We start from the raw sequence: 15238 nt of genomic DNA on the forward strand, positions 1-15238 counted from the left end.
CAAGCTATGTTCCTGGAATCTGCCTCTTAGAAATTCAGAACATCCAGGCTTCTATGCCCAACCGCTCTCCCTCTGGGGTCCCTCAGATATGACTCGATCAAATCCACAGATTTCCTTCAAAATCTAGGTGCAGGGGTCTTCAAACTACGGCTCGCGGGCCACATGCGGCCCGCAGAGGAGTCTGATCCGGCCCGCCAGGTTTTTTGGGCAGTGAGCGCAGCCGAGGTGTTACAGTAGGAATTAGTAGTTCATATAGTCCGGCCCTCCAGCTCTCTGAGGGACCGTGATCTGGCCCCCAGTTTAAAAAGTTTGAGGACCCCTGATCTAGGGTGTGCTTCACCAAGTTACAGAATCCTGGCTGGTTCATACTTATTTATTTTTATATTTTTAAAAAATATATATTTTTATTGATTTCAGAGAAAAAGAGAGGGAGAGAAAAGAGAAAGAGAGAGAGAGAGAGAGAGAGAGAGAGAGAGAGAGAGAGAGAGAGAGAGAGAGAGAGAGAGAGAGAGAGAGAGAGAGAGAGCTAGAAACATCAATGATGAGAGAGAATAATTGATAAGTTGCCTCCTACATGTCCTCTACAGGGGATCAAGCCAGCAACCTGGGCATCAAACCGTGACCTCGGCCTGGGACTGATTGGTTCACAGCTTCAAGGACCTCAAACTTCCTTATTGTCTCTGTCTCCTCAGCTGCTCTGAGCCTTAATTCCCTCTTCAGCGGTTTTTCTCTGTCCCCCTTTCCTTCTCCGTGACTATGGTGATAAATGAAGGCCTGCTTGTTCATGCGCTCTGAACACATCCTAACTTTTGGAGAAATTGGTATTACTTTCTGGTTCTTTAGTCAGACACATCACAAGGGGAATTTTGTTATTTCTAACTTTTTCTTTTGTGTCATACTTTTCAGGTGAGTGACTCACTGGGTTCCCAAAATACATTTTCTTAATAACGATGGTAATGGTAGAAATAGCAAAGCTGACACCAGTGACGCACATTGTCCCTGCTCGAGAGGCTTCATACACTTCATCTCATTTCCCCCATCGCCTTTATCTGATCACGAGGCTGAGCACACAGCAGACTCCCAGGACACAATAATAATAACAGCTTCTACTTATTTAGCTCACATCTCTGTTACTTTATCTCACATCATTGTTATAGAGTTCTGTGAAATAGCTATTAGGGCTCAACATAAAGGTATTAAAAATCTATTCCACCCCTTCTTTCAATAGCCAACATAGAGTGCTTGCAAGTGGTTCTTGCTCTTGAAGGGCTCACAGTCTAGTGGGGTCCACAGTGGCAGTGAGTCCCTGGAATTAACCAAAGCCTTAGTTTATTCTGGGCCCTTGCCTCCCCATACTTTTTCGATGGACACATGCGTTCTTTATTCCAAGCACCATAAGGGGTACTTTATGTCCAGCCACATCACTATTAAAAGTCCTCCTCTGCTCTTTTCTCATAAGGGTCACTGTAACCACAGAGTACGAGTTTAATTTTTCTGTGCTTACTTAGCTTGCCCATCCCCGCTGTATCTTTCCACCAGTTCATTCTTGTGTTGTTGTTGTTGTTTTTTTCTGAATGTCTTGGAATCTGCTGTCCTCAAAACAGGGCATGTCAGGGGACAGCCATCCCTTTCTTTTACTACTTTGCCCAGGCAACAGTGATAGAATCTCCATTTCCCACAGGGAAGGCTTCTTTATTGGTTCAGAGAAGGAGCTGGCAGAGAGGGAGGATTGGGGAAGACACAAGGCAAGGCAGGAGGAGACAGAGGGGTGGGCAGCTTGTTCTATGGGGGAAGAAGGATGCTATTGTCTTGATCCAACTTGTGAAGCACAGGCAAGCCAAGTGGGTCTTCAGTGCTGGGACTGGAGCCCCTGGGACTGGTTCCCCTTTATCAGTCGGCCTGCTTTTGTCTGCAGAGAACCCAAATCCTCACTTACACAACAACTTCATTATCTTACATAACAGGAAGCCTAGAGGTGGGCCCAACTCCAGGTTCAATTATTCAGGGGTTCAGGGATCAAAGACCTTTCTTCTCCATCTAGATGGTTCTCCAGCTTGATTGCAAGATGGTTTCTAGCAGCAATGGAATGATATTCTTTCCTTGTTCAGATTCGATGGGAGAAATCCAGTTTGAAGTTAGGAGAACATTTTTCCTAGAAGCACTCTGAACCAATTACTGGCAGTCTGGGTGAAATTACGTCATCTGAAGTGGAATGGATTTTGGGAAGCAACCACCATGCTCATTACAGAGTCACATTTTCCAGGCATAATCAAAGTGAATAACCCAGTGCTGTGATGGTATACAGTTAGGGAATTAGCATGTAGAGTTGCCAGATTTAGCAAAAATATAGGATGCCCAGTTAAATGTGAATTTCAGATAAACCATAGACTTAAGTATACGTTTTCCTCCTGTTATGCTTGCTGGTCCCTGTGGTCCAATATTTGGTACAAAGCAAAATGGGTCAGGCACATATTTGGCAATGGGATAAAAGATTGCAGAAGTTCATAGTGGGCTAGGGACTTAGAACCAATATCAAAGTCTTGTAGTACTTGAGTGAGGACAGTAGAGCATTAAATGGTTCAAAAAGCAGAGGAGGGTTAGGAGTTTTTTCCTCCACAACTGCCTTGACTCCTTGTGGCCAGGATCTAGGAGAGAAAGTGATTGGGTCTCCTCTCTCGGGGCATCCTATATTTTTGACCCCATCCTCCCTTCTCTTTCCAGGGTCCCGACCGCTGTGGGCAGGCGTTGCTGCAGATTGGGATCAACATGATGGCGCTGCCTGGAGGCCGCCAGGTGGACTCCATCACCCTCCCGGGTCAGCGGTAAGTCCCACAGCAGACTCTCAGGGCCAGATCTGGGTCCCAAGATCACAGGTGGTGCCCTCTCCATGCAACGTCCCGGGGAGGAAGCTTAGGACAAGGTGTTGGGGATGCCAGGTTCACTCAGCAAATATGCATGGAACTGGGCCTTGCGGCATGGAGGAGTCAGGCACATCCTATCTCCCAAGGAGCTACAGTCTAAGATCCAGGCAGACAGTGAAGCAAAGAATCACGTAGGGTGTGCTGCTAAGATAGAGGACCCCAGAGGAGATTCCTGATCCTTCCTAGGCCAGGAGGATGGAGTCACTGGGGGCCCTCAGGGTTCGTGAAGGTCCTCTCTGAGCCTTTTAGAAGGGTCAGTCTACCTTTAAGTGTTTTCTCTTTCTCCAGAGCTCCAGGGAGAGAAGTGAGCTCAGAGCTGGTCCTTGAAAAATGACGGTTGCCCTGAGTTGGGCAGTAGAGGGGCAGGGGGGTGAGGGAGGGAGGAATGCACTAAACAGGTAAAACCCAGATGATGAAGTTGGGGAAAGGAGAGACTCGTGGTCCCAGAGGTGCCTTCTCAGCATCTTGGTTCCCTCATGTGTCAAATGGGGAGATAATAGTACTACTTCATAGGGTTGATGTGTGGATTAAATGAGTTAATATAAATAAGTGTCCGTCATACAGAGAGAGCTACACCAGGGGAACAATGGTGTAATGAGGGCCTGCTGTATCTCAGAGGCCCTCTGTGGCTCATGTAGGTGATCTTGGGGAGTTCTTCCAGCAATCCCTCCTCTGATCTCTCTTAGCAAGTGACCTCATTGAGAAAATAAGCCATCACAGACAGACACTCTCAGCAGCCTAATATTGTAAGCCAGAAGAAGAAAGTGGAACTGATGTAGATGAAGCAGACTCTTAGTCTTACAGCCCCAGTGCCAACCCGGAGGGAGGGCCATACTTATGGATCCAGATGGGCGGTAGCAGCTCTGACAGTAGTACTTTGGAACACCTCCACAGAGCCTCATGGATCCGGGATGGTCAGATCAGAGCTTGTGCGGGGGTGAGGAAGCTGTCCTCACAGGGCAGTTAGGACAGTGGTTAGGAGTTGGGAGAGTCTCAACTTGATTCTTGGTTCTGTTACTTACTAGCTGTAACCTTGGGCTTCCATTTCTTCATCTATGAAAGGGAGATATTTATGCTTACATCATCGGGTTGTTATGAGCGTTTAGGATAATTTGCATAAAGCACCTGCCTGACATGGGAGCTGCTCCATCAATGTCAGCTTCCTCAGAAGAGGAATAGCTCCCCGGAGTAGGGCACGGGGGCCAAGGTGGATCAGCTCCTGGCGCCCTTCCAAGCTTCTGGGAACCACTGATATCTTTTCCCCACTTCCAACCTCCCCAGAAGTTATAAGGATAAAAGGAAATTAAATCACACAAAAATGATTTAGAAATTAGATTTCATTTACCCGTGGTCTTCCGAGATCTGAAAATATTAAATGGAAAGTTTCAGAAATAAACAATTCATAAGTTTTAAATTGTGTGATGTTCCGAGTATCACGATTAAATCTTGTGCTGTCTTCCTCGGTCTCGCCTGGGACATGAGTCATCCCTTTGTCCTGGCCGGAGACGCTACCTGCCTATTAGTCACTAAGAAGCTGTCTCAGTTATCAGATTGCCTCCTGTGGTGCTTGTGTTCCAGCAACTTATTTTAATAGTCACCTTAAAAGTTATTTTAAAGCGAAAGAGTCTTGATGCTGGCAATTTCCACCTGCCAAAGAGGAGCCATGTAGTGCTTATTATGTATCATCAGAAGGTTACTCTTAGCCTAAGGCCATGGCAATGCCTCCCTCATCCCTTCACCTCATTTCATCTCATCACATAGGCATTTTATCATCTCACATCACCAAGGGAAGGATGAGGTCAAGGCAACAAGATATTTTGAGAAACCACATTCACATAACTTTTACTACAGGATTTTGTTCTATTTTATTAGTAGTTATTGTTGTTAATCTCTTACTGTGCCTAAATTATAAATTAAACTTTACCATAGCTATGTATGCATAGAGTAAAAAAAATAACAGTATGCCTAGGGTTTGGTGCTATTATTCACCGTTTCAGGCACCCACTGGGGCCTTGGAATGTATCCCCATAGATAAAGGGGAATACTGTATACTTTTGGAGGCAGGATAGGGCTTCTAGTTGACATTATATAGCAGATACCTTGACAGGAAAACTCTGAGCTAAGATGACTTCATGGGTTCTGGCTGGCCACAAGCCTTGCAACCTGAGGAAATGCTTTTTTAGAATGTCTTCATCCTCACAGGGTAGGCTGCAAAGAGAAGATGGTATTTCCTCTGATATAGCCATAGCCTGAAATTGGCAGGCTTTCCCATAACACTGGGGGAACAAAATCCCTGTGCCCACCAACGTATCAATCATGTGCGCTCTGGGGGCAGGTGTATAGGCCACGCTCACAGAGAAGATTCATGTATATTCACAGGATGTGGGAGGGCTAATTCATTGAATCTGAGGCTGCATTGGGGGCAGACAATGCATCCACCTCTTCTTTCCTCTTGTTCCAAATTGCGGAGGCCTCTGTCATGGGGAACAACACCATGATTATTGTGCCCAGATAAATAATTCATGTTAGATAATTGGCTTCTTTCTGTTGTGTTCCACTGAAACTCAATTTCACTCTGTGGTGCCAATGTTCACCTCAATATACAAAACAAACAAAGGCTGCGAAGTTGTGTGGGACTATCCAGCAGCCTGGGTGAATCATATGAGTCAGGCTTTTTGTTTTTTAAAAATATATATTTTATTGATTTTCTACATAGTGGAAGGGAGATGGATAGAGAACTAGAAACGTCGATGAGAGAAAAACATTGACCAGCTGCCTCCTGCACACCCCTTTCTGGGAATGTGCCTGCAACCAATGTACATGCCCTTGACCGGAATCAAACCTGGAACCCTTCAGTCCGCAGACCAACGCTCCATCCACTGAGCCAAACTGGTTTCAACAGGGGTCAGACTTTTTGTTTTTGAGACCCTTCTAAGTAAACTAGAGGCCCAATGCATGAAGATATGTGCAAGAATGGGCCTTCCTTCCCCTGGCTGCTGGTGACTGCCTTTCTGCCTTCCCACGCTGCCCAGAAGCCTGGAGCAGCCGGGGCACTGTGGAACGCAAGCATCCTGCCCTGCCCCCCCACTGCTCTGCGCCTGTGTATGCAAATTAATTTGCCATCTTTGTTGGGTTAATTTGAATACTCACTCCTGATTGGCTGGTGGGTGTCATGAAAGTATGGTCAATTTGCATCTTATTCTTTTATTAGAGTAGATAGCATCAAAAGGGCTTTTCTAGGTGCAGGTTCCTGGGTGAGAGTAGAGGGCGAGGAGCAACAGTGTCCCTGGCCAGGGCTTGGGATCCTATGCTGAACTGACATGGGTGTTAGGAGGCGATGTGATAGGCTTTGTAACTCTGATTGTATCTGAAACTCCTGGGAAACTTTCATATTTAAAAGCAATAAAATAAGGAAGCCAAAGTACAAAACCCTGCTCTTGGAAACTTTAATGTGGGCCTAAGTGGAGACAGCATATAGGCTTTGGAATTGGACTTGGGCTCAACTCCCAGCTTCGCTTCCTACCAGCTGTGTGCCCTTGGCTGGCCCGAAAGCCATGTAAGCACCAGTTTCGTCTTCTATAACAGGGTGGCAGTGATCGCTACTTTAAAAGTTTGAGTAAATACTGGGGTTCAAGAAGGAAGGTCTCTCTAGGGTGCAGGGTGGTTGGCAGTGCACAACCCACACTTCACCAGCCGTCTCGGCGACAGAAACCATCCCTCCCTCCATCCTTCAGTAGTGGAAAGCTTGGCAGCTCAGGTCCAAATACCTCCCTGGAGAGTCAAGGATTTACGAGTGGCAGCGAAGAGGGCAGGTGATCAGCTCTCTGGAGAGCAGGAGACTGTGGCTGCTGTGTGTCTAGATGGAGGCTGTTTGCTAATGATACTCCCAGCAGCTAGAGGCAACAAGTCCTTCCTTTTAGAGGAATTGGAGCGGCACATACAACATTCACCCCATGAGGAAACTGAGGCTGGAAGCGGTGAAGTGATTTGCCGAGGACGGAGCTGGGAAGGAGCAGAGCTTGATACAAGCTCCCAGAGGGAGCTTGAGCCTGAGCACTGGCCCATCCTCGATCCAGTCTGTCTTTCCCACAGTATTCCTGGGAGCATGACACAAGCAAATTATTCACCCCTTTATTCAGCTACTTGTGTATTAATTAGCCTTCAACTAAATTTTTCCTATAAATACAAGTAATGTATTCGGTGCAGATCACATGCCTTGTGCGTTGCTTATATTGTTAACCAAATAGGGCACGGTCCCTTACTATGGAACTCACTGACTTATCTCTTGACCTGATGAGGCCTGGATCTGTAGCAAGTATACACCTTGGTTCTTTCATCCGGGACCCCTCACCTTATGAGATGAGCTGGGATGGGGGAGTGCAACTGCAGCTAGTGGCCAGCAGCCTCCTGGATCACCGCTGGCCTGCTGGCCAGGAGCCCTCCAGCTTCCTGAGCCAGCGGGGACCGTCACACGGCCAGCCTGTCTCCAAGTAGATAATGGCTTGCATGTGTGTGCCCCTGGTCTGTGGCTGGTTCTCTGCTGCCCGGCTGATTTCTGGGCCTGCGGTGGACTTTGCAGGCTGTAATTGTCAATGGGATAATTGGATATTTTTCTGTTGTTTAAACCAACAGGAAGGTCAATCAAAGTTAGAGTCAAATTCCCTCCCTTCTCAACATCTCCCAAGAGAAATCCACAGAGACAAAGGGCGTGACCCGGGGAAGGCAGAGGGATAGTGATTCAACAGTTATTTTTAAGAAGAGAGGTTAGATTTAAATGCAACACAGAGCTGGGAACTGGGATCATAGAAACACGGAACATTGATGCTGGATATGCTTCAGAGCTCATCTGTGTCATCCCTTCATAACAAGATGAGGACACGGAGGCCCAGAGAAGGGAATTGAGCCGCCAAAATGCTCTTCAGGCTTCCTCTTGCCCTTTGTGGAGTCCTGCCTTCTCTGGGCTGTTTCCTAAAGCTCATTCTCCCACCCAGCCTCCAGGAAGTCCCAGAAGCTCTGTGTCCAAGCCCCGGAGTAATTCTCATTAGCAATGATCTGTAACAGACACCATTTCATTCATTCACTCATTCATGCGAATAAGTTTGGGCTAAGAACTTTAGGCCAGGCCCTGGGTAGTACAATAATGATTTATGTACATGTCATCTTTCCTGCTCAGTGATAAATGTCCTGAGGGCTGAATTCATATCTGTGCTCCTGTGAAGATTAGAATACACACAGTAGGAGCTCAGTAAGTGGTTGAATGAATAAGTGTTCAATAAATGTTTGATGAATGAGGGGTCTCAGGTGACTGTGAGGATTAGCTTAGATTTTGTTTTTTTCCTCCAAAATATTCCTACTTCCAGCAAGCTGTTCTCATTTTTTTTTTTTTTTAAGAAAACTGCTGCTTAGAGGGAAAGAGTAAACTAGCGTTTTATCTTCATTAATTTAAATACTCTTTCTGAGTGAAAGCCAAAGGTTTAATTGCTTGATGGAGTCAGAGAGCTGGAGAGGCATATTTTTTTTTTTCCTTCTAAAGAATAGTGATTCAAAAATGTTTTCAGTCTTTAGTTTTAAATTCACTGGGAAAAAACTGCAGTTTTATTATGCAGACTGTTGCTGAAGAATAGAATGCAGTGGGGAGCAGATACTAAGAGGCAAAGACTCCCTCCCTTTCTTCCTGGCCATGCTTTTTATTTACCTGCTGTGTGTCATGGGGCTTCCCCCCCCCCCCCCCCCCCCCCCCCCCCCCCCCCGCCCGCGACTTCCCCACTCTCTGAGTGTTAGTTTCTTTGTATGAGGATGAGGAGGAGACAAGATTCCCCAGGGACCCTCCCAGCCTTTACTATTCTGGAAGTCTGTGAGTGAGTTTTGGATAGTCTATTCCCTTTTCTGGAAAAAACAAAACAAAACAAAACAAAACAAAACAACCCAGTCCAATGCCTCAGGGCTGGGAAAGCAATCCCATTGACCAAAACAAGTCTTCTATTCCTTCCTATGACATGCACAGAGGTCTAGGGTTTGCTTTGTAGCTGGCATGGAAGTTGAAAGACCTACCAACTTGGGAGTCCCTTCCAGATTCTGAGGCTGAGTCCAGTTCAGGTTTTATGGGAGCTTTTGGTATATTCAGAAGTGTTCTTTGGAGAGGAATAGGTTGCCCTCCTTTGATGGGTTACAAAACAGATAAATCTATAAATCCCAGCACTCCCACATGCTTCGTGACTTGCAATCCTTGCTTTTGACTTCATCTTCACCCCTCTGACTATACTTAGCAACTTGCCATTTTCTCAGCGTGTGGTCTGATGCCATCACTCATTTGCACATGCTGTTTGCTTCTTCTGTGGGAACCCTCTGCTTCTTCCACTGGTGAACTTGAGGCAAACTTCAGTGCTGGCCTGGGGAGCCTTTTCAGAGAGCCTAGCTTGGGCTAAGCCTCCATTCTCTGTGCTTCCAAAATTCATGGTGCTTACCTCCAAATGCCATGTGAAGAACAGTGGGCCACAATTGCTTATTTATAGTCATTCATTCATTCAGTAAATAGTATCCAGTGCCTATGGTGTACCAGGTGCTGTGCTTGGTGGAGGGAACATGTCATTTGCATGACAAGGTCCTACCTTCTTGGAGAACTTGTTTTCATCATCTTCCCTCTGTAATCCTAGCAACATAGCCCAGTACCTGACACATTGGGGTGCTTAGTAAGGGTTGGGGGCCATTACAAAGTGTTCTCAGCATAGCAGAGTGTTCCCTTACGGAGAATTCACCACTTCACACAGTAGGTGGACTAGAGTAAGACAGAGACATCCATACTCTAGACTTTGAAGGAGCAATTGAAGTCCATTTTAAGTGAAAAAAGGCTAAAACAAACCAACAAGAGTGTAGGCAGAGCTTTCCATAAACTATTGACCTCCAACATTTGGGGAACACCGGATGCCAGGCCAGCAGCATTAGCTGGGGGTGATGAACTGGTACCAGCAGCTGGTGTGGGGGGTTGAGAGCAAGGTATGAATCTGTTGAACTGGAAAATTGGCATCTGAAGATTGAGGCACTGTTACCTTCCCCCAGTGAAGGGATTTGATGAATGATGGTGGCAATCTAAGGACAGAAGCAGAGGCAGAGCAAGGCCAGTGAGGGGGTGGGGAGAACTCTTTGCAGCTGGAGTCCTGAGAGGGTTACTTCCCACCTTGAGTGCATGGTCTTTCTGGCTCCCTGCTCTGGCAGTACTTCTGGCATAAACTTGTCAGATGTGGATGGGACCACAGGCATCTGACAAATTTTGTCTTGATATGAAACAATGTATAAACAATTCTCTTCCAGAAAGAAATGAGACAGGGTTTGAAAAACGACTAGATATACCACAGTCTAAGTCAGCGGTCACCACCCGGTGGTCTGTGGACCACTGGTGGCCCATGAGGTCTGAAAAGTTGGTGACTGCTGGTCTAAATCATCACAAGCTTTAAAAGGGCGTTGATATGTCGCAGAGGGTAGTCTAGCATAGTAGAAAGAGCTCTGACTATGGATTTGAGGGTGAGAATAGCACCTAAATTTCTAAAGAAATCAGAGAGCCTAGTATGATGGTCAAAAGCAAGCTCTGGTCTTAGACCTCCTAGGTTCTTTTAAAATATATATATTTATTATAATATATATATATATATATATATATATATATATATATATATATATAATTGATTTTTTTTTTTTTACAGAGAGGAAGGGAGAGTGATAGTTAGAAACATTGATAAAAGAGAAACGTGGATCAGCTGCCTCCTGCACACTCCCTACTGGGGATGTGCCCGCAACCAAGGTACATGCCGTTGACCAGAATCAAACCTGGGACCCTTATGACCACAGGCTGATGCTCTATCCACTGAGCCAAACCAGTTAGGGCAAGACTTCCTAGGTTCTTATTTATACTTATCCACTGAATGACCTTGGTCAAGTCATTTAACCTAACAAATCTCAGTAATATGAGGCTCATGGAATTGTTTTGAAGGTTAAGTGAATAATTACAATTGAATCAAGCCCTTAACACAGTCCCTAGTATGTAATAAGCATTCAATAACTTTACTTTTATTGTCACTATTGGCAGTGAGTTTTGGACAACTTATCTAATGTTTCTAAGCCTCAGTTTCTAAATCTGTAAAATGGGATGGTAATCTCCAACCATGTGACAGATATAAGGGCTAAAGGAGAGAATGCTTGATACACAGAGGCACTCTATTGTTGATAGTCCTCTCTGCTTGCTGTGTGGGCAGTTAATTCCCTATGACTTTAGAAATATTTTAGGGAGCCCACTGTTGCATACAGCAATTTCTTGGTCTGTTACTATGCCACTCCCTTCTCTTACACCAACTCCACCCTGAATAAATCCAGCTTACAAAAAATGCATCCGGCCAGTAGCTGGTATGTGGAGATGATTGTGGTCACATCTGGCTTTGTGTTTAGAATCTGCCAGACTCCAGAAAGCCCAGGTTCTGAGGCTTGTCACCTCCTTCCAGATGTTCCAGGAAAGCTGCCATCAGAGAGCAAGGAGTGGGGTTACTCGGGGATTAGGCATTTGCTTATCTCAGGGGTTCTGCTGAGTACCTCACAGCAGCCCCACTCTGGGATGCTCTCCCTGCTCCCCGGCATGGGGCAATGTTTATGGCATCAGGCTCAGATTCTAGTTCACTGTGGAGGCAGAGGAAACTCAACCCCGGTCCTGGCCCCTGGCCCCTCCAGCTCTTTGGCTGGAGACCCTGCGGCTCCACGAAGGGAATGTGATTCATCGCCAGTCCATCTGCTTTGACCTCAATTTTCAGTTTCCTTCCTCTGGGTGAGTAATCAGAGCAATCAACTGCACTTGCAAAGGAAAGATTTCATGCACAGTGAAATGGCACCTTGAAGCTCATTGCTTAAGACAATTGAGCCACTGGGAATTGCGAGGTGCAGGGACAGCAAGCAGCCCCCACCGCACAGCAGGAGCTGCCCAGTTTAACCAGACTTTATATATTAGGGCTAATAGCAAATCCAATAGAAGAGGTGGAACCCAGAGGACCAGAAAGCTAATGACAGAGTCAGGCAAGCTATGCAATTACGGGATGCTCAACACGAACACGGGCCAACCTTAATGAGCCACGGTCCCTAGACTCTCCAAATTGAGACGAGCAGATCATTATGTGGCGGCATGGTGACTGAGTCTGGGAGTGGACTGGCACGTGGTGGGGCCACGTGGGGCTCACCAGGCCTGGTCCCCTCCTTCTCCGGGAAAGTGTGGGGCCTCTTTGGTGGACCTCTCGGCAGGGCCTGGCTCCTTCTGCCGTGACCTTGTACATCCCACTTGTCATAGTGCCTCACCCTGAAACCAAGCAAAATGAAGCCCCAGCTCCTCCCAGGGTGGGCTTCCTGTCTCGGCCAGGGCAATGCCTTCACCCAGACTAGAAACCCGAGGGCGCCTTCCTCTGTCCTTCTGTTCACCCTCACGTTTTCTCATGTCCCTCCAGGTCATCTGCTTTTCCTATCCCACACCACTGCCTTCTGGCTTCTGTCCTCTCCTTATTTTATTTATTATTATTATTTAAAAAAATATATTTTATTGATTTTTGACAGAGGAAGGAAGAGAGATAGTTAGAAACATGGATGAGAGAGAAACATCGATCAGCTGCCTCCTGCACACCCCCTACTGGGGATGTGCCCGCAACCAAGGTACATGCCCTTGACCGGAATCGAACCTGGGACTCTTCAGTCTGCAGGCTGAAGCTCTATCCACTGAGCCAAACCGGTTTTGGCCTCTCCTTGTTTTATAACCATCATCTCCCAGCAGGCCATCCTCCTATCTGCTCTGGCTCATTTTTCATTTTCTACTAACTCTCGGCCTAGTTATGTCGCTGCCCTGCTCTGAGATGTTTTCCGTGGCTCCAAACTGCCTTCAGCATTACATTCAAATTCCGAATCATGTCAAGGTCTTGGATCCATGGGTGTCTATTTTTCCCTTTAGGCCCCTTCCTGGCCCCTCCCTCACGGGCCCCCGGACGCTTGCCTGAGTCCAATGAGACTTCTTGTGGTATTGCTATTTTTATACCTCAAGGCCTTTTCACATTTATGTGGAAATCGTTTTGTCCTTGTCTTCCTGGCCAACTCTCCTTGTCTAAGAACCGGCAAATGTCATTTCCTTTGTGTACACATTCCCAGGCGAAGTCAGGCCCTGTTTGCTAGGATCCCAGGCTCCTGCTCCCAGCTTTGCGGTGGCCCATGGCCCCGCGGTGATCGGTTGATAAGAGCGGAGACGCCAGACTCTAGAGACTGAGTTTGAGTGATGGCCCCACCACTTACTCACTGTGTGACCTCTCCCGACAGAAGTCTTGGGGTCTGTAAGTGGGGGTAATAACAGTCTTTCTCACTGGGTCTGGGGGCCCTTCTGGAGGGCAGCCCAGCCAGTGCAGCCCAGCATGAAGGAGTCTTCCCACAATTTGGGATAGAGAACCCTTGGTCAGGGCCTGAGGCTTGGGGATAGAGCGAGCGTGTGGTGGAGGAGAGGGGTCTCCTTGGTGGGGTCTAGAGGCTGATGAGGCTCCACAGCCCTGCAGACAGGATGGACTTGCTCTTGGTCGCCCTCTCGTGGTGGCTTCTGTATTCTCACCTGCATTTTCTAGAACCACACGGAGGGTATCAGGGTGGCAACTAGCATATTAGATCTGTGAATTCTCTTAAATGTTTCACTTCAGCAAATGAAAAGAACAGCCTTAAAGTAAGGAGGAGAACAAAACATACCAGGCCCCGTGTTTAACCATGAAGGTTGAGGGCAGCTGAGTCTGACTCAGTGCCTGTGAGTGTGCCGTTATAATTTCACCTGGCCGTACTAACATGCCACTTGGAGTAACATCAAGGACATAGGGTCCAGAGCCCGATGGGCTGGGTTCAGAGCCAAACTTGGCCACTCACAAGCTAGGTGATTTCCAGGCTTCAGTTTCCTCATCTCTAAAAGTGAGATACGACGAGGCCCCTCCTCACAGGGTTGTTGTGAAAGCTAAGTGAGATAACACACACGAAGCCGACCACAGGATAGCTGGCACAGGGCCCAGCCTCAGTAAACGTTAGCAGTAACTATTATGGATTTCTTTTCCTTGACCCTCACACCACCCAATGAGACAGACAGTACAACTGTGTAGATTCTTGTCCTTCCCATTTGATACTTAATTCGGTTTTTATAAACAGACGCTGAGCATCTGCATTGCTAGAGGTGGCAAGTAGGAAGGCATGGCAGACACAGCCCTCCTTTGCTTGCAGTCTAGTGGACACAGCAGATATTGATCAAGACGTTAAACACTGGTCTCTGGATGGGGGAAAGACAGGGTATTGCAGACACGTGTGGAACATGGGACATAAGCTCATGTAGGAGCCAGAGAAACATGCGTCAGAGGGGACATGTAGGCTGGGATTTCGAGGCTGCACAGGCATCAGCAAGGCGAAAAGGAGATGGAGAGAGGGGGGTCTGTATGTGCAAAGACTGGAGGCTGGAGGTCACAGCAGAGGGACTGAAACCGTGGCTGGCACAGTGGTTGGAACTGAGGGAGAAGGCAGGTCAGGGACTGGGGCTCAGAGAGGGCAAGCATCCTGTAGAACGCACAGTTGGTGAGGGGTTGCCAGGGGTAGCCATGGACCAGATGCTGCTTCCGCCTCAGGTGTCCTTGCTGCTAGCAGCGTCACGCTGACTCTCCTGCGTACATTGGCAACGCACAATGTATCCTTTTTAGATGCTGAGAATGAGTTGCTGCTGAGCTAATAGAGGCCAGGAAATGTTCAGAGCGCCCCGCGCTCTCTGAGGGCACTTGAAATGCCAGTGTTCGACAGCGAGAGATGATGAGCTCTGAGTCACCGAGAGGAGGCGGTTGTCAAATGCACACACTGGCTCATGGGGCTGGAAAGTTACCTGAACTAACTTCATCTTTCTTAACTTTCTGAAACAAAAAACAGCCCACTGCCTCAGGGAGCCGGACAGACTGCGGAGGCGGCCGGGGCTTTGGAGCCAGGCGGGCCTGGATGGAAGCCTGAGCTCTGCCATTGATTAGCTGGAGGCACCTTTCTGAGCCTCCGTTCTTTTCCTTCTCTGTAAAATGAGGATAATAAAGAAATCTGGCTGTGAATACAAAGTAGATATCGTATATGCAAGCACTTGATATGTGCCCGGCATACAGAAAAGAACTCAATAATGCTTTCTGTATTGCAAGCTTGGAAATGAGCTAGATTTTTTTTTTTTTTGAATGGGTTTTTAGAGTGGAGAAGTGGATAGCGCAAAGTAATATTGTTCGTGCCCCTTCACAGATTACTCCTGGTGTACGGTGGGGCCC

The 15238-nt window shown here is 47.2% G+C and overlaps 1 protein-coding gene across 5 annotated transcripts in view; it reads left to right on the forward strand.

The window, feature by feature from the left end:
• INSC (INSC spindle orientation adaptor protein) overlaps positions 1-15238 on the forward strand; it is a 126715-nt gene that overhangs the window by 31376 nt on the left and 80101 nt on the right. For all 5 annotated transcript variants that reach the window (XM_084893981.1, XM_084893980.1, XM_084893983.1 and 2 more), the window contains exon 2: positions 2722-2822. In XM_084893981.1, the coding sequence (XP_084750107.1) occupies positions 2722-2822 (101 nt within the window). The remainder of the gene's footprint in view (positions 1-2721; positions 2823-15238) is intronic.

Source organism: Pipistrellus hanaki, assembly GCF_964339955.1.
Source record: "Pipistrellus hanaki genome assembly, chromosome: 9".
Lineage (NCBI taxonomy): Eukaryota > Metazoa > Chordata > Mammalia > Chiroptera > Vespertilionidae > Pipistrellus > Pipistrellus hanaki.